At 51.3% G+C, this 19,053-nt stretch overlaps 1 protein-coding gene across 4 annotated transcripts in view; it reads left to right on the forward strand.

The window, feature by feature from the left end:
* RPH3AL (rabphilin 3A-like (without C2 domains)) overlaps window positions 1-12,218 on the forward strand; it is a 138,049-nt gene extending 125,831 nt beyond the window's left edge. For 3 of the 4 annotated variants that reach the window (XM_018064379.1, XM_018064378.1, XM_018064377.1), the window contains exons 7-9: window positions 7,329-7,442; window positions 8,933-9,080; window positions 11,108-12,217. In XM_018064379.1, coding sequence (XP_017919868.1) covers window positions 7,329-7,442; window positions 8,933-9,080; window positions 11,108-11,111 — 266 coding nt within the window. In that variant the 3' untranslated portion in view covers window positions 11,112-12,217. Of the gene's footprint in view, window positions 1-7,328; window positions 7,443-8,932; window positions 9,081-11,107 lie in introns of all 4 variants that reach the window. The other variant, XM_018064380.1, reaches the window with a different exon arrangement.

Raw genomic sequence — 19,053 nt, forward strand, 5'->3', positions numbered from 1 at the left:
GAGCCAGCAGGAGGTGCACGCCCGCTTTGCTGCATCTCTGCCATAAATCAGAAGCAATAACCTGCCAGAGGGGAGTACTGCAGACCACACCCAGACCAGCCCCTCGTCCCCTAAGTGCCTGAGTCTGGAACCTTCCTCTTGAGCCTGTCCTGGCCGCAAAGATGCCCACCACCTGGCCTTTGCCTTTCCTGTCCTCTGTCAGGATGCCTGGCACACCCCAGTCCCAGCATCTCTACCTGCCAAAATCATGCTCATCTTTAAATTCCACCTCTTCCAGGAAGCTCTCCCTGATTTCTTCTTTCCCTGACCACTCTCCACCCCCGCTACAGAGTAGTGGTATTGTGTTCTCTCTGGCAGAATCTGTTCTTAGCTTCCATCTGTCCATTCCCCTCTTCTCTCTGGAGCGCTTCCAGCCAGGACAGGACCATAGGATGTCAGTGCTGGCAACCACATTTCTATCAATCGGAGAGGATTCTTCTTCTTTATCTGGTGCCTCCTGTCTCTCTGCAAGCCCCAAAGAGGGAGTTAATTAAAATCAATGGCAATGAATAAACAAGCAGGAGAAACCCTCCACTCCCCACTCTCAATTCCTGGCCTGGTCTGGGCCATCTCTGCTGAGATCCCGGGGGCAGCCTAGAAGGGGAACCAAGGAAGGCGGTCCCACAGCCTCACCCTCCCTCTGTGGTAGTCCTGCAACTATCCCACCTCAGAGGGGAGGAAATGAAGCCCAGGGTGGTCAGGCAGCTGGCAAGGGAGGGTCATCTGGATCTCCAGACTCCAGGCCAGGAGGGAGGCAGACTCTGAGGCTCTCTGACTCCACTCAGCCCCTCCTTAGGACAGGCCCCCTGGGCTTGAGGCTATTTTTCTTTCTTCCTTTCAGATCCCTGCTCTCTAGGGCCCTGAGGGAAGTTTCCGAAGCAAAGGGAGAACCTATCCTTGGGTCCCGGGTTTGGAAGAAGAGAAGGTTTTGCATGAACAGTACGCTCCCCTCCCCAGAGCCCGCTCATCCCGTGTCCATGGCAACCGGCCTCCGACAGCCCCCCTCCATTAGTCCATCCCTGGCTCCGGCTGAGGCCACTATCTCCTGTCGCCTGGCTTGTCCCACCCAAGTGTCCTTTGGGGAGGGGAGGCACCTGCTTGGTTGAACACCCAGCCCCAGCTGGCTGGCCATTACCTCGCTGACCATCATCCGTCCTGCCGTCTCCGTGGGGTGCCATGTCCTCTCCTGGGGAGGATTTTTCAGAAAGCAGTCAACACGTATTTACTGAGTGCCCGCTTGGCCCAGGGCCCAGCACTGGGGGCTGAGGGAAGGAGGCAGACGCCGATTAAGATGTGGCCCTGCCATGAAGGGGTTTCTGGTAGAAATGGGCAAGTCAAGGCAGGCATCTGTGGGAAACACAGTGCAATGCCGGCGCAGGGGGGCGAGGGGAGTGGGGGTGGGGAGTGTGAGAAGGACCAGCAGGTATAGGGAGAGCAGGGTTGGGGGCTGTCTTCCATCCTTGGGCGAGAGAAACGTTCCAACACAGGCACAATTTGGGTCAGTTCCTAGAGGATGAATTGGAATCTCATTTTGAAAAATATTTATAGGCTTGTATAGTTTTTTTTAATATTTATTTATTTATTTGGCTGTGCTGGGTCTTAATTGCAGGACTGGAATCGTTAGTTGCAGCATATGGGATCTTGGAACAAACGCCAGGAGATAGTGAAGGACAGGGAAGCCTGGAGTGCTGCTGTCCATGGGGTTGCAAAGAGTCGGGCGCGAATGAGCGAATTTGGCTGCCCCAGGTCTTAGTTGCGGCTTGCCAACTCTTGGTTGTGGCATGTGAGATCTAGTTCCCTGACCAGGGGTTGAAGCCAGACCCCCTGCGCTGGGAGCGAGGCGTCTTAGCCACTGGACCCCCAGGGAAGTCCCTCAAATAGCTTTTTAAACTTGCAGTGCATTACATCCTACTTGATCTTATTTTACTGTTATTGTTATTGTCTCCATTGTACAGATGAGAAGATTGAGGTTCAGAGAGATTACGGTATTTGTCCAGAAGTGTCCAAAGCAGAGCCAGTATTCAACCCTAGATGTTGGGAGTGAACTAGGTGTTTTTCTCACCCACGTGGCAGCTCCTGCCTGATGGGAAAAGGCATGTTGAAGGGACTGAGGATGAACTGGCCTGCCTTCAGGGGGCCAGAGCCCTTGGGATAAGCCCAGACCAAGGGACTCCCTGCATCCTGAGTGAGGAAGAAAGAGTAGAGATTCCAGCCACAGATAGTCCTGGGTTCCAATCCAGCTCAGCCTCCAGACAGACTCTGAAGCCTTCAATGTCTCATGAAGCACGACTTGGAAATCTGAGTTCCCCTAGAAAATGAGAGTCCACCCCTGTGAGGTTGGCCTGGGCATCAAACATGCTGGGTCCAGAGGCCATCCCCATGCCACATGGTGTGAGCCATGAGTTCAGGATGCCCCCCAAATAAAATAGTTCATTTATCAAGCATCTGCCATGTGCCAGACACTGTCTGTGTTATTTCTGCTAATGCTCACAACAACCCAGGGGGGGATCCATCATTGCCCCCTTTCATAGGTGAGCCTGCCAAGCACAAAGGTGAAGGAACTGGCCCGAAGTCACACAGCTGGCAAGTGGCAGAGCCAGGACACTGTCTGACTCAGAGCCAGTGCCTCTTCACCACCCCCACACCACCCTCCTGCTGCCGCCAAACAGAGCCCCAGACGTGGGAGGCATCTTGGTGGGATTTTGGGCTGCGAGCCTGGCCCCACTTGCGGGTGGCACAGCCATCACCTGTCCCCGTGGGGACATCTTTTTGACTCTTCTCTGCAGCCGCGCCAGCCTGGTGGGCTGGGTAAGGCTAATTGGGGATGTCTCTGCATTCCCCGGGGCCTTATCTTTCCTTTACAATAAAAGTTGGGGTTTTTTTTTGTTTTTAGCATGCAAAATTTTCCACCATCTGCTTTGCCTTGGCAGAATGTTTGCTGAAAATATCTCTTCCTCTCTAATTCCCATAATTTCTGGGGGCTTTGGGAGCCTCCAAGCAGAGCAGCAGCAACTCACAAGGGCCTCCCAAGCTCACAGGCTGCTGGTTGTCCTTGTGCCAGGCAGGCGGATGTCATGTAGCCCAGAAATCACATCCCCCCGTCTCTCAGCCAGAGAGGGGCACTGGGATCTCTCCACTGATGGATCAAAGCTGACCTGAAGTTGAATCCTAGAATTCAAGACCCAGAGTGTCTAGGCTGTCTAGGTTGGCCTGTTTTTGTGTGTGGTGAAGCCCTGAGAGGTACCCCCAGGGTCACAAAGAGAGAGGGTGGCAGATCAGAGCCAGGAAATGGGTTCACTAAATCCTAGTGCAGGGCTATGAGGTCACGTAGCCAGCATCCTGCCTGTACCCTGGACCATTGCAGGCAAGGTTTCTCCACAAGCCAGCAGCTGCCACACATGTTCTTTGCAGCAGTTGGAAAGACTTTCCGAAAGGGAAGACTTCCCCCCACCTTCATGTACCAAAACTCTTGAGTTTCCATGGTGACAATCAAATTGCAAATCCATCCAAGAGGAAAAAAAAATACCCAGAGAAGTGAGCATGGCTGGCGCTGGTGCTGTCCGCTGCTGAGGATGAGAGCCAGGCAGAATGGGGCAGCCCTGCTGGGGCATGATGGGAAAATCTCAGGGATGCCAGGTCCCCAAGCAAGTGGTCCAGGGGCCCAGGCCACTGCAGCAGGGGGGCCTCCTCCCTGCCTCCTGGCAGAGTTCCAGTGAATCCACTTAGTGACACCTTCTTTTTGAGGAAGCTATCAAGACAGTCTTCTCCCTGGTGTTTTCCCATTTTCAACCTGAAAAATCAAGCGTGGGCAGAATACAAGCACTTGTCACCAACCAGGCCATCCTAGACTCAGCCTTTGGGGAATTAGAGGTAAAAAATCAGCCTTCAGACACACAGAGTGTTTTGAGGATGGAGGAGCAAGGGCCAAAAGATTTATGAGCCTAAAAGCTTTGTTAATAGACCTGGAAGATTTACGATTGCAGCTGTCGTGTAGAGAGAAAGGTGGCAACAGCAATCGAACGGCAAATTAACCAAGGTTTGGGTTTTACAGCGACATTTGGAGGGGGAGGAGGAAGAAAAACTTCTCCCTTTGCTGCTGGAGGAGAACTGGGGTAAATGGCGTTTGCATTGGGCAGTGTCCAGGGATGTTCTCCACATTGTCTCTTCAGCATCTTTCTTTCCCAATGACAGTAAGTGCCAAGGCCAGGTGTCAACACTGCTGACTTCCTTGGGCTATTCCTTTCGAGTGAGGTTTATTAGAGTGGATTAGAAACAGGATTGGGTTTGCATCACAGAGACCTCTAAGCTGAGGCTTGGCCCCCTGCTTGAAATCCCAGACACAATGAACAACAATGCTTGAGCCAAGGGAGATGCATTCAAAAGGAATGCGGCCTCGCTGGCTGCTTCTCTGCTCTGCGACACCTTTGTGAGCTTAGTTGTCATCTAGGGCTGTTCTCCCGCTTCCACAGCTATGGCCCTTGGGGTTCTATAAAAGGAGACAAAGAACAAGCCCACTGACTGTCACTTGGGGAGGTTTATTTTTTCTAAACCTTGCACAGCATAGGCACCATATGGGAACCAGGCAACATGGTGCCCGAGCCCCACCTCCAGGGCTGGGGCTTTGGACAAGACCTACCCCTCCCAGCAAAACACGCTCTTGCAACATAGCTCAGCAGTACTCTTGCAACTTAAGCCCACTCTCAACCCAACACTGTGACCAGGTGCCACAGATGATAGGACAGGGAGTGAAGGAATGGGGTGAATGGGCTGGCCACCATAACCCGGAGTCTTGGAAGCTCTTGGTATGTCATGCCCTGCAGCATCTGCTTATTGGCACCAAAGGATCCAGGTATTATTTCCATACCATGAAGCCCCATGTCATGTCCCGCTATCCCCTGCTGCCCCAGCCTCATATTTCCCACTCCACCCTAGAATTACAAAGATCCAGCATATCCAGCATGGGGCAGACAGAACATTCCAAGTCAGGAAGAAGGAGTGAAGGTGAAGGTGAAGTCGCTCAGTCGTGTCCGACTCTTTGCGACCTCACAGGCTGTAGCTTACCAGGCTCCTCCGTCCATGGGATTTTCCAGGCAAGAGTACTGGAGTAAGCATCTCTACCAGGGAGATGAGAAAACCAATGTGGAGATCAGTCACTGTGTTCTCCTCAGGGACTTCCCACTGCCTAACAGGCTGCTGGACACCCTCCTGCTGGGGGCAGGGGCAGAATATTCCAGATCCCTTTGCATCTGCCCCAAAGGAGAGATGCTTGCTCACTCCTGCCCCCTCACACTCCGTTTGTCTGGGGACCCACAAGGTTGGCGGTTAGTCAGTCAGTGCATGAGTCAAAAAATACGTAAATGCTTGTAAAACGAATGCCCATAAAATCAGATCTCAGTGGATTCTTAATCAAAGAAACTCAGTCTGGGACCTAAAAAGCAATTGCAAAATAAGTCAGGCCTTTACTTACGTTTCTCAAATACAACGAATGGGGCAGGCGTGTGGATCCCAACCCCTCCAAGTCTCCATCTCCTTTTGATTCTAGATCTGGAAAGCCCAAAAAGCCAAAGCAGAACTCTGCCTCGAGGGTGAGGAGAGAAAGAAGCACAGCAGAAAGAGCAAAACCCGTAAGCAGGCAGAGGAAGGCAAAGCTGGAAACAAACCGTTAGCACCCCTCTTGCCCCACCCCCAGGATCAGGTCTGTGGGAGAAGCACGCTAGGCTCAGTCATGATGTGATTTGGCCCCTGCCTTCAGGAACCTCCAAGTCTGCTGGGGGAAAACACACACACAACACTTAAAGCAGAAAGTTTGGTTGCTGCAAGTGTAGCAAAATACACAGCATGTTCGGCCAACCAGATGGAGACCATAGAGGGCTTCCTGGGGGAGGCGGTACCCAAACTAAGCCAGGAGGAGAAGGGTGGGCAGGGAATTCTGGGGAGAGGAAAGCCAGTCCCTGCAGGAGGTGCTGACAGTTTGGCAGGAGCTCCAGGTGGCCTGGGGCCAGAGGAGCCTCAGGCAGGAGAGCCGGTTGTACAGTTGTGGGGGATGAAGCTGAAGAAGTAGAGGAGGGTGGGAGTTTGGGCTCTTGCTTTGCTGTGTCTTTAAAGTGAAAGTGTCAGTCACTCAGTCGTGTCTGACTCTTTGCGACCCCATGAACTGTAGCCCACCAGGCTCCTCTGTCCATGGGATTCTCCAGGCAAGAATACTGGAGTGGGTTGCATTCCCTTCTCCAGGGGATCTTTCTGACCCAGGGATTGAACTGGGGTCTCCTGCATTACAGGCAGATTCTTTACTGTTGGAGCCACTTAAGCTCAGCTTCAGTTTAAAGAAATGGAATCTGGGAATCACAGGCAATGCAGTATAGATGCAGTTTAGACATGAAAGACCATGTGGGCTGATCTCAAAGAAGCACCCAAGCCCTACATCAAAAGATTGGCGAGTAGATGCACATTTCTAAGCTGAAAATGAAACTAGAGTGTTTAATGTATGAATAGATCCTGTATTACGACTCCCACTGTTGACTAACCAGCCAAATATGGTCCCATTTAGTCCAGAAAAGAGGGTTTCTACCGCAGTGGGTGTTCACCATGGGAGCTCCCCCTCCCCTCCCCTCTCCTGAGATTCCAGCCCCACCAGCCTGGCTCCCTTCTGCGTTCACAAGACCCCACTGGGAGTTACTGGATGAGCTGGGATGAGAGCCCAGACCTGCTGGCTCCGAGTTCAGTCCTCCCAGTGGAATCAGAGTGGTTATAAACACAGTCTGTGGAGCCAGCCCACCAGAGAAAGCATCTCATTGTGGTCAAGGGCCTCAGTTTCCTTGCCTGGGAAATGGGGACAATGCTATTTCCTATCTTGCAGAGTTGTTGCGAAGCTTCTGCTAGTTAGCGAATGTCAGGGGCCTGGAGCCCTCTGTCAGGTCAGCGAGGACTGGAATTATTCCTGCGGGGCATCACTGGATGCCTTTAAGCATTGCCAAGTGCATGCTTCAGAGTAGTTGGGCCTGCACCAAAGCGGATAATCGGCTCCTCCCAGCGAGAGGCTTCTGATCCAGCCCCAGGGAGGGGGTGACGTGTGGAGATGGGCTGCCCTGGCACTCACCTCTTTGCCTGGCAGAAAGGAGTCCCCTGCCAGCCCCATGTTCCAAACACCAGGACCGGCAGAGATCCCATGCCATCTCGTCTTAGCAGGAGGAGGAGGCCTGCCCTGGTCCCCTCTGTCGGACACACCTGCTGGCAGTGGCCAGTTGGGGGTGAGTGGGGGGTGACCTCCTGTGCTGGTGTCTCTTTTCCAGTGGTTTCCAGCGACAGTGACAGCGACTCTGATCTCAGCTCCTCCAGCCTGGATGACAGACTCCCGCCCGCTGGGGTCAGGGACCCGAAAGGCAACAAACCCTGGGGCGAGTCAGGTAAGTGACTGACTTAGCTGACAGGAAGTGAAGGGAGCAGCACTGTTTGCTTCCCAAGCCCCGAGGCCGGTGGCTCTCCTCCTCCTGTGGCCTCTGCTTCCCAGCAGCTCCTCGGTGGGGGTTGGTGGAATGGTTCTAGATCCAGGAGGCAAAGTGGGCCTTTGGCTGGGACGACTGGGAGCTACAGGGTTGGCACCACTCAAGAACAGACGGAAAAGGGAGTTCCTGGTGCCCTAGTGGTTAGGATTCTGGGCTTTCACTGTGGTGGGTTCAATCCCTGGTCGGGGAACTGGGATCCCGCAAACTGCACACAGCAGCCAAAAGTAAAAAACCACCACGAACAGACGGAAGGGAGGCTCAGGTGTACACGCAGAGAAGGCCTGGGGGCACATTTTCCTTCCCACGCATGAAGGGCCTTCCCAGGAATGGGACCAGCTTCATTCACAGTTACTCCAGAGGTTAGAACTGGGATATTTGCAAGATGTTTCCGGAGGCCAATTTTTAGTACATAAGAAGAAAGCTTTTCAATAACTGCCCCAAGCTGAAAAGAAATGGAAAGCTGGGTGATCTCCTGCCAGAACTGATATGGAAGGCATTCCTGCAGGGGTGGCCATCTGCACTCGTTAAGACATGCCAAATGCCTGGCACACATACTTTTACTTCTGCGCCTGTGCCCATGGCAGACATTACTAGTTGATCATGATACTCTCTCCCAAAGAGCCTGACATAGGCCTTAGAATCCTTCTCCATGGAGTTTTCCAAGTGATCAGTGTCAGTAGGCAGGGCTGATGCATGGGGTTTAAATTGTCCCTGGACCAGATGACCTCCTAGTCCCCTTTAAGCTGAAGATTCTCTCTTAGGAAAATGTGGAGCACACTCACCTGCCAGCCTTGGTTTCCGGGGCAGGCTGTATACTTCCGTCCCTCTCCACACCACCATAGCCTTCTCCCTTTCTCTTCATACCAACTCTCAGCTGTGACCAAGCGGGTCCAGGAGACAGAAAGACAGAGTGGAGTCTTGCGGACCCCGTTTCTGCTCTCTCAGCAGGCGGGGACTAACAACTGTGTCTGAATGAGGATTCCTTAGTTACTAAAGGCAGCAGTGAATGTCCCTCTTGTGTTAACAGATATACACACACTTCCCCTGCCACATGCTCCTTCTCCGAGGGCATTGTCCATTTTCATGTGGGTAACTACTTGTTCCTTAGTTAAATGACCCAAGGGCCCACTCAGTTGTCCTTGTAAGATTGTGGGCCAGTCAGCAGTGGCCAGAGGGTGGGGCTCCCACTAGACCATGGCAACCATGTGAATAGGGGAAAAGGCAGTGGCTGTTCTCGGGAGGAGGGGCTCTGGCGGACAGTCGCATAGATACAGGTCACAATTCCAAATGAGGAGACTAGATCAGCTCCCTTGTCCAGGCTGAGTTCTTCCCTGTCTCGGTTCAAGGCCCAAAGGGCCCAACCCAGAGCCAATCATGGGGTCTTCTTGCAGGTGGCAGTGTGGAGTCACTGAAGATGGGGCCCACCCGCCCAGCCAGCTGCCTCTCGGGGAGCCAGAGCAGCCTGGCCAGTGAGACCGGGACAGGCTCTGCCAACCCACAGGGGGGCCCCCGCACCCTGGCCGGACCCAAAGGGCCCCGGTGAGTACTAAGCCACCTTCCAACCCCCCACCTCCTCTCCGTCTGCCCCCCACCTCTGTGGCCTGCTCCCCTCTGTGTAGCCTGCCTCGTCCTCATCTGTGCTCCAACGCTGGGGAGCACTAGGGGATGTTTTCAATTCCCCCCTGTTCACTGAGCACTGCGCCAGGTGCTGGGGGAACCCAGGTGAGCCAGACCCATCCCCACCCACAATGAACAAAGGGAGGGACCCAGATCTCAAGGCTGACCATCTCTGTCTGTTCTCAGTAACACTGGTTGTTAGCATCCTCAGTTTTATCAAATGTAATCTTTCCAAGTATTTCACCATCCCTGTAAGAGTCACAGTAACTCCACCCTTAGAACACCTACTATCCAACAGAGGGTGTGCCCAGCCTGGGCCGGGTGTGGTGGGGGACAGTTTCTGAGACCTCCAGAAACTTACCGCATAACTGAAGAAGCTGAATCAGCTTGCCCCAAACAGAGCCCAGGCCAGAGCAGTCCCAGATCCTAAGAAGGGTGAAATCAGGACCTGTGGAGCCCTGCCCACCCTGTACATCCAAGGGCAACTTTCATTCTCTCGGCCAAGAAGTCGGGGCTTATTGTCCCCATTTGATGGGTGTGGGAGCCAAGGGCAAGAATCCAAGCTCCCACCTGCCTCAGCTGGCCTGAGACCATCATGCAGTCTGGAGATAAGGGGGTCCTCACTCTCAAGTGGGAGAAAAGCATGCAGGTGCAGGATTGGCCCCTGGCCTCCTTCCAGAAAGAAGCCGCAGCTGGACTGAGCGCCTCCGCAGCCAGAGGATCCACAGGCGCACCCTGTGTGGGTCAACAGAGCAGCTGATGCCCCTGCTGTGCACGGGGGCGACTGAGGGAGCCTGGTGGGGTGGGGTCACCCACCAGGAAACCCCGTGGGAGCCCTCATCCACTCTTCCTTCACCCCCCTCCCCTTCCTGCATTCCCCCTCATTGTGAGCATGAGAAAGAGAGGCAGACTGTGACATGGAGGGGGCAGGTCTCGGGGGAAGGCACCGCAGACATGGTTTGGGTCCTCTCCCATCTCCTAGCCTCCTGCAGCCCCCCACAGAGGGCAGTTTAGAATCCAGCAGGCCCAAGCTCTAGCCCCAGCTCTGCCATCCACACCCATGGGAACTTGGGCAAACCGTCAGGTCGAACCACATGCAACTGTATTTTTGTAGATCAAAAGTAGTTAAATATTGGCAGTTGCATAGGGTTCGATCTAATATCTGATCTCTCGGCACCCAGTTGCATTATCACTAAAGTGGGGACCACGTCATGTCCCTCCCGGGTTGTGGGCAGGGTAAGTGCCAGGGTTCACGTGGAGTACCTACCTGCACAGGTCTCCAGGACATGTCTAGTGGCTGCCCAATGATCTATGTGCCGTGTGGCCCAGCACATGGACAGGGTTCCAGGGCTTAAGTTTTACTTGGACAGGACTGGCCTGGAAGGTCTTCTCTTCTGACATCCATTTTTTTTAATTTTTATTTTTTAAGTTGTTTTTTTTTAATGTGGACCATTTTTATATTGAACTTGTTACAATATTGCTTCCGTTGTTTATGGTTTGATTTTTTGGGGGGGAGGCCATAAGGCATGTGAGATCTTAGCTCCCCAACCAAGGATGGAACCTGCACCTCCTGCTTTGGAAGGCAAAGTCTTAACCACTGGGCAACCAGGGAGGTCCCTCTCATGTCCATTTGCTCCTGCTGGCATCCCAGGATCACCTGTGTTGATTAGCCCGGGGTTGATGGCCACACTGGAGCACAGGGAGTGGGCGACTTGCCGGCAATGACTCGGCAGGGCTGAGTCAGTAGAGCAGGGCTGGCCCAGGGCTCAGCCCCTAGCCCTCCCCAGCACTCCCCCGCTTAGTTTCAGAGAGGGTGGCTGCTTCAGGTGCAGGTCGCTCCAGCAAGGAATCTACCTTCCTGCATTCCATTCCCAAAGTTCACACTGTCCCTGGGGCGGGACTCTGCTTCTGCTCACTGTACTGTGGCCTTTCTTTTCTCTCTCTCAAAGGTAAAAGGCACACCTGGGCCAGCCCCCGCTGCTGACGTGGCCTCCAACGGTCCCCTCCACCTGCCCTGGACAGAGGTGTGCTTGGTGCACGGGGCAGACTTTCCAGTGGAAGAGCTTGAGAGAGGGGGGGAGAGAGAGAGCTGGAGCCAGACCCCTCCCGGTTCCTTCCTGACCAGTCCTGGAGCCCTTGGCCACCAGCCCTGTCGGACATGACCTCTAACTCAACAAACCAGTGTTTGGGGGGCTGAGTCTGCTCCCCCGACCCAGTGCCTTTCTGCACCCCTTCTTTCCTGGGAGCGCCCCCACCCCTGCCCCAGCCACTCCATTCCACCTTGACCTTTATTTATTGCCCTTCCCTCTCCCCAGCCTACTCCCGTGTTCATTTTAAGTTTGCTGTCGTCTTGGTTGGACTGGAAGGGCCTCCAGACCCACCCGTGGGGCCTTCCCATGTGCACTGCTGTCTCAGAGGTGGGGCTTTCTCCATATTTGTATTCATGGAGGAAGACATCCAGGCCTGAGGGTGACCCTTCCCCAAAGAGCATGGCCCCCAGAGAGGAGCCCAGTGGAGGTGGGAGGAGAGGTCCACCCTCCACTTCCCCTCTTGCTGCAGCCCCCAGACATGGATACAGTCACCTCCCTCCTGACCCAGGATCTGCTCTTGAAATTGGCTCTCTGTTAGGTCTCTCAGAAGCCCTCCCCCTGGGCTGGTGGGGCTGGAAAGGATTCTGGGGAACACTGAATTCGTTCACCAAAGAGCAGCCTTCAGCTGAGTTCCCTGCTGGGGCGCAAAGCTCCCCAAGCCATTAATTCACTCCTCTTCAGTAGGCTCGGTTTGGCAGAAAAGCACTTAATTCAGGGTGCAGGCGATGCTTCTGGAAAACCCTTCCTGTAGGAGAGAGAACGTGCCCGCGCGTGTGTGGTGCCCATACCCTCCCATCCTTCCTGCCTGTCCCATGATTGGTCCTTAAAAGGCCTTCCTCTCCAGGCTCTCAGACCCCTGCTATGAGCTCTTTTGCCCTTGTCGCTGGCAGACAGTTTAAAAAAAAAGTCCTGTTTCCCTGTGACAAGTTATGCTTCAGAATAAAAACAATAAAGATTAGATTTGCATTGAGCCAGTGTGTTGATCAAAAGGCCACAATCACTTGTGTGTCTGAAATGCATAAGTAGAGAAACGGATGGGGAAAAAAAAAAATGGTACAGTGGTTGCTGGAACACTTGCTAAACTTCAGTAAAAGGAATAAACTAGATCTGCATGGGTTAGAAGGACTCACAAACCTAATATTGAAAAATAAGGCCATTGATAGAATAAAAAGTATATGTATAAATAATCAAAATGAGTTATATTAACTTGTACGTACATGTGTAAAAATGTTTGTAAAATGGACAAGGACTTCTAGTTAAACACAATGGACTAAACACATTTGTATGTTCTCTGCCTCTTGAACCCCACCAAAATGACCTAAAGAAATGAAAAGGGCATGAACTACAAAGACGGCTTTACCTGTCTCCTGAGAAACCTGTATGCAGGTCAAGAAACAACGGTTAGAATCAGACATGCAACCACAGACTGGTTCAAGATCAGGAAAGGGGTATGTCCAGGCTGTATATCGTCATCCTGTTTACTTATATGCAGTACCTCGTGTGAAATACAGGTTGGATGAATCACAAGCTGGAATCGAGATTGCTGGGAGAGATATCAGCAACCTCAGATATCCAGATTATACCACTCTAATGGCAGAAAGTGAAGACGAATTAAAGACCCTCTTGATGAAGATGAAAGAGGACAGTGAAAAGGCTGGCTTACAACTCAGCATTCAATAAACTAAGATCATGGCATCTGGTCCTATCACTTCATGGCAAATAGAAAGGGGAAAAAGTGGAGACAGTGACAGATTTTATTTTCTTGGGCTCCAAAATCACTATGGACAGTGACTGCAGCCATGAAATTAAAAGACACCTACTCCTTGGAAGGAACGCTCTCACAAACCTAGACAGCCATATTAAAAAGCCGAGATGTCACTTTGCCGACAAAAGGCCATTTAGTCAAAGCTGTGGTTTTTCCAGTAGTCATGTACAGATGTGAGAGTTGTATCATAAAGAAGGCTGAGCACTGAAGAATTGATGCTTTCAAACTGTGGTGCTGGAGAAGACTCTTGAGAGTCCCTTGGACAGCAAAGAGATCAAACCAGTCAATCCTAAAGGAAATCAACCCTGAATATTCATTGGAAGGGCTGATGCTGATGCTGAAGCTCCAGTCCTTTGGCCACCTGATGCAAAGAGCCAACTCGTTGGAAAAGACCCTGATTCTGGGAAAGATTGAAGGCAGGAGGAAAAGGGAGCGGCAGAGGATGAGATGGTTGATGGCATCACTGACTCAATGGCATGAGTTTGAGCAAGCTCCAGGGTATGGTGAAGGACAGGGGAGCCTGGCGTGCTGCAGTGTGCGGGGTCACAAAGAGTCGGACATGACTAAGCGACTGAAGAACAAAGGCAGCAGTAGGTAAGAGAGCTCTAAACCCTGGAAGATGGAAGAGTAAAACTTGTTTAGTGCCAGCTTCTCCCACCCCCTGAAATGTCTACAAGGGAGAAAGCCAACTAGTAACAAGCCAGTTAGCTCCACAAAATCCTCCAAATGCTTCGAACATGGAGGGACCAGGTATCCCTAAAATGGAAGTTCAAGATGGATGTGAAAATAGCATCGATTGGAAGAAGTGGTTAGACCCAAGCCCGGATGGCATGTGACCGCCCTTCTCTGCCCCTGGTAGAAGATGGTTTACAGCTGGCCAAGGCTGAGCTAGAAGGATTCTGGCTTGGGAACCCCAAGCCCAGCCAAAGGCTGGGGTGAGGTGATGGTTAATGGGGGAGACCATCACCCCCCTCCCTCGGCCAACAGCTGGGCCTGTTCCCCACAGAGCCAGCCCCCAAACAGGACATTATTGAGTTTCTCTCTGGAAAGCCAAGTAAAGAGAAAAGATCGACAGATCCTGAAATTGACAATTTCCCAGTCTCTACCCTGCATTCCCAAGCCCTGCCAAATGCACAGAGCCACCTGTTAGCTTTCCTGTGTTGCAGTCATAGTGACAACAGCCGGGAGTACCAGCAATTGACTAAAACCAACAGCCAAAGATACAGAGACTCCAATACACCGAAGAAAGGGGTCAGAGGACATTCCTCTGAAAGTATTTGTCCATGAGACAGGAAGAAAGTGTCATTTTTTAAAAGGAAGTGTTAAAGCTCTTGAATATTAAAAATATATATATAGCATAAATTTTAAAATGCACTATAAGGGATGGAAATATGGGAGAGAACCTTCTAGACAGTAAAACACTGAAACAAAGAGATGTTAAAATAGGGAGAAAAATCCAAGACAGTTGGACCACCAAAAGATCAGATCCATGCAGAAGGTCTAATTTCCAACCAATAAGAATTGCAAGCCCAGAAACAGAAAAGAGAAAATTGAGGAAGAAATGATGCAAGAATATTTCCCAGAACTGAAGGAAAAGAACTTCCATAGGGCAAGAGCCTGCCAAGTGCAGGGCACAGCGACTTAAAACCACAGCTGTGTGGCCAGCCGCCAGCCTCGTGAGCCGCCGAGGGGCGATCCCTGTAGATGAAGATGCTCCTGGCCTGCAGCTGCAGTGCAGTTCCCCGAAGTCTTGCTAAAACAGAATCTCACCCACCAGGTCTGGGTCAGGACCTGAGCATGCCTGTCTATCAAGTTCTGTTATGATGCCGACGCTGCTGGCTGGAAGACTGTGCTGTGGTCCAGGGCAGTGGAGTCACCTGACGAGCTTGACACACACTCGTGCTGGACACACCCCCAGAGACTCTGGTCTAATCAATTTGGGGCCCAGCCTTGATATCAGGACTTTGTAAAGCTCCCCTGTTGACCCTATGTGCTGGCAGAACTGAGAATCATTGCCCTATAGAAAAACTCTTCTCTGTGAATTCCAAAAGATGTCCATGGGATGTCTAGAGCAGTACCGTTTTACTAGCTAAAAACTGGAAACAACCTCAATACCATCCACAGAAGAAAAGATCCATAAACTGTGAGATAGTCAAACGTGCCCCGCTCAGTAGAGCTGAGTCTCACAAACAATGCTGAGCAAAGAAACAGATGGCAGAAAAAAATAAATACGTTATGACACCATCTATGTGGAGATTTTAAAACATGCAAAAATGTTATGCATTAACATATATTTTATGCAGTGGAAGAATAAACGCATAGGAAGGATAAACAACAGATTTCAAGATACATCTTGAGAGGAAGAGGCATAAGGAGTGGTTTCAACTTTACTGATAATGTTTCCTTCATCTCAGTGATAGACTGATGGGTTTGTAATATTTATAATATTTCATTATATGTTATATTTGTGGTGTTTATATATGTCTGAAGTCTTTCCGAATAAAAACTGTAGGAAACATGGGGATTCCCTGGAAGTCCAGTGGTTAGGACACCATGCTACCAGTACAGGAAGTGCAGGTTAAGTCTCTAATTGAGGAACTAAGATCCTGCATGTGGCGAGGAGTGCAGGAAAAAAAATACTTTAGGGAACTCTAGCAAGCCTTTTTCCTTTTTTTGACTGCACCATGTTGTGTGTGGGGGGTTCTTAGTTCCCTGACCAGGGATTGAACCTGTGCTCCCTGCATTGGAACACAAAGTCTTAACCACTGGACTTCTAGGCAAGCCCCCCTAGACCAAGCCTTATCATGAAATTTCAGGACACCAGGTAAAAAAATCCAAATGGAAAAAAAATCCTAAAACCTTCCAAAGAGGAAAAAAAAAAATAACAGGTCAAATACCAAGAGCCAGGGATTACAATGGCTTTGAAATTCTCAAATCAAATTTTGAAGCCAGAACACAGTGAAGAAGTATCTTCTGAATTCTGGCAGGAAATGATTTCTAATCTGGATTTATATCCACCCAAATCTCAATGACAGTAGAATGAAAATATTTTCAGACTTGTGAGGATTCTCTCTCTCTTTTTTTTTTTAAATTTAGCTCCCATACATTCTTTCCCAGGCAGCTACCACAGGATGTGCTCCAACCAAACAAGGGAGAAAACCAGGAAGGAGGATATGGAGACTCAGGAAACTGGAGCTGACACAGGAGAGGGGCAAAGAGAGTCCCCAGGATACTAGCAACAGCTGTGGTCAGGGGCCAAGGCCAAGCCAGCAATGAGGACAGATAAGGCACACAAGGACGTACAAACAGCAAGCATCCCTGTGTTAGCCTGAAAACAATGTCGTGATAGTCTGTGTCGTGATATATAATATGCAAAACTGAAAGATCAAGAGATAGAATCAGCAGGAGATTTCAGTGCGAAGGCAAACACCAGCGGAGATGGCTAAAAGCTCTAAGAGTTACCAAGAGAGGTACTTGGGAGTGGGAGTAGGGGATTGTTGCCCTATGTTATAAAGTTTGCAGGACAATTTTTTTTTTTTTTAATTTATTTGGCTGTGCTAGGTCTTAGTTGCAGCATGTGGGACCTGGTTCCCTGACTAAGGATCGAACCTGGCCCCCCTCCCCGTTGGGAATACAGAATCTTAGCCACTGGACACACCAGGGAAGTCCCCAAGGATAATTTTTAAATTATGTTTATGGAGGCTGCAGGGGTTGGGCCCCTCTCCTGGACTGGTTCTGGTCTGGGCACGGGGTTCTAGTAGGAGCTGAGTGTGGTGGCTTGCGCTACATCAGGTCTGAGGTGTCTAAGGGGATGTTGGTCCCCTTAGATATTACATTTCTAACAATGGAATTTTTAATGGAAAAATACGTATCAAATGGGATAAACCCATTGTGAGAGCCCTGAGGCCATAGCAGGTAAGTAAATAAGAAGGCGATGAAGACCTGCTTGGCAGAGAAAATACAGCCCCCAAAGGTCCCTATGTACAAATATCCAGTCTGTAAGGAGCTGTTGCCTCTGGCTCTCAGCTCTCAGGAACCTCCATGCTGGGACCAACACCCCCTTAGACCCCTCAGACCTGATGTAGCACAAGCCACCACACTCAGTTCCCGCTAGAACCCCATGCCCAGACCAGACCCAGTGCAGGAGAGGGACCCAACCCCTGCAACCTCCAGGCTGAATCCCAGATGTGTTTCCTAGAGGATTGATAGGGTCCTGAAGAAGTTTTATCATGTATTAACCCAGAAGCCCTCAGCTTTAGGGCAGACATGGATGCTGAACCCCCTACCAGGGTCTGGGAGCTGCCAGGAGTCAAGGGTTCTTTGTGGGCTGTTTGGGAACCTAGAAATCCTTCCTTTATAAAAATGAAAGGATTGCTTTCCGAGTCTTCAAGCAGCCAACTCACAAGTCAACCTTTGGACATGAGACTCTTATGGCTAGGGATGGAGGGAGTTCTATGCTATCTGTAAAAATTACAGAGTGCAGAAGTGACTTGACTTGTCCCAAATATCAGACAGCCCAAGCAGCTCCTAAAGAACTACAGGTGGAAAGTCCGTGCGCTTTGGACACTGGGTTCAAAGCCCAGCCCTACTACTTAGTTGCTGAAATTATGGGCACTGCTCTGTCTCTACTTGCTGATCTGCAAAATGGGGTAACACTTCCTTCCTGGGACTGTTGCGGAACTTAAAAACCTGAGAGCACATGTGAAACTCCTACCACTGCTGTTGGTCATGACTCCCATAGGATCCAGATGTGGCGCTTGCCTCAGGAGTCTTTTAGATGATGTAAGGAGGTAAGTTCGGTGCTTGCATTGACCCTGAGGCCCAGCAGATGGTCTTTTCTTCCCCTTGGGGAACAAGAGTTCATCCACCCAATATTGACTGGCAGCTACTGGGCTGTGAAGGGCAGTGTCAGAGGCTGAGGTTCAGTGGTGGACAAAACAGACATGGCCCCCACCCTCCTGCAGCATTGGAATCACCCGGTGGCCTTGTTAGAGGTCCCTGGACCGCATCCCAGAGCTTCACTCAGAGGTCCAGGGAGGGGCTGAGAACGGGCGTTTTTAAGTTCCCAGATGATGCTGACACTCCCCGCGGGGAGGCCAACTTTGAGACCCATGAATCTAGCGGAACCCATTTACCTGTGTCTCCTTGGACTGACACCCCTAGACCGACCCAGGCAAGGGAGCAGGGAGTGAATGATGATGACCCGTTGGCAGACAAAACTCAGAGCCCCTTTGGAGAAGGAGACAAGCCTGGAACTGAGTCCTGCTGCTGTGTCCCGCCCCCAGGCAGAGGCCCCTCCCCTAGCTGTTCCTTAGCCCTGGAGCAAAGAGCATCCACCGGCTCAGCAGGTGAGAGTCACTTCCACCCACAGAGGGTGAGGGCTGGCATCTTTCCCAAGTGAGAAAACACCCACTTTCTGGTGTTGCCAGAAGCCTGCAATCTCTTTTTCTGCCTCTCCAGCGAAATGTCTCTGGCATGTTCTGAGTGCTGAGTGCTGGGGAGCAGCAGGCAGCAAAGAGGAAAGTTGCCCGGCCTTAGGTACCCCAGGCAGTGCCCTCCCTTTCTTTCCTCACTGCCCCCGCCTCCTCACACCATTTTGTTTGCTGACAACAAGGAGAGCCCTCAATTCCACTGAGCTGGGGACAGGAGAGACGAAGCATTTTGCTGTGTAATAGCCATCATGGCCACCATCTGTTGAGTCAGGCACCTGCTGCAAGCTTTAGGGATCCTCACCCACCTATACGACAGATGCTTCTAATGTTCCCATTTTGCAGAAGAGGAAACTGAGGCCCAGGGTCATTGAGATGCCTGTATTTGAATGCAGGGCAGGCAGATGCCAAAGACCATGCTGCAGGGGTAGGGGGGGAGGGTGGGTGTTGGTGAGAACAAGTTGGGATTCTGATGGGAAGGGAGCGCAATACAGGCAGAGAAAGGAAGGCACAGATCGAAACATCTAGATGAATAGGGTAAAGTCAGCCCTTGTCCCACTGGGGTATTTTCCCGCTAATAAACAGATGAGAACAAAGCCCAGTCAGTACTC

The sequence above is a fragment of the Capra hircus genome, chromosome 19, assembly GCF_001704415.2.
Source record: "Capra hircus breed San Clemente chromosome 19, ASM170441v1, whole genome shotgun sequence".
Lineage (NCBI taxonomy): Eukaryota > Metazoa > Chordata > Mammalia > Artiodactyla > Bovidae > Capra > Capra hircus.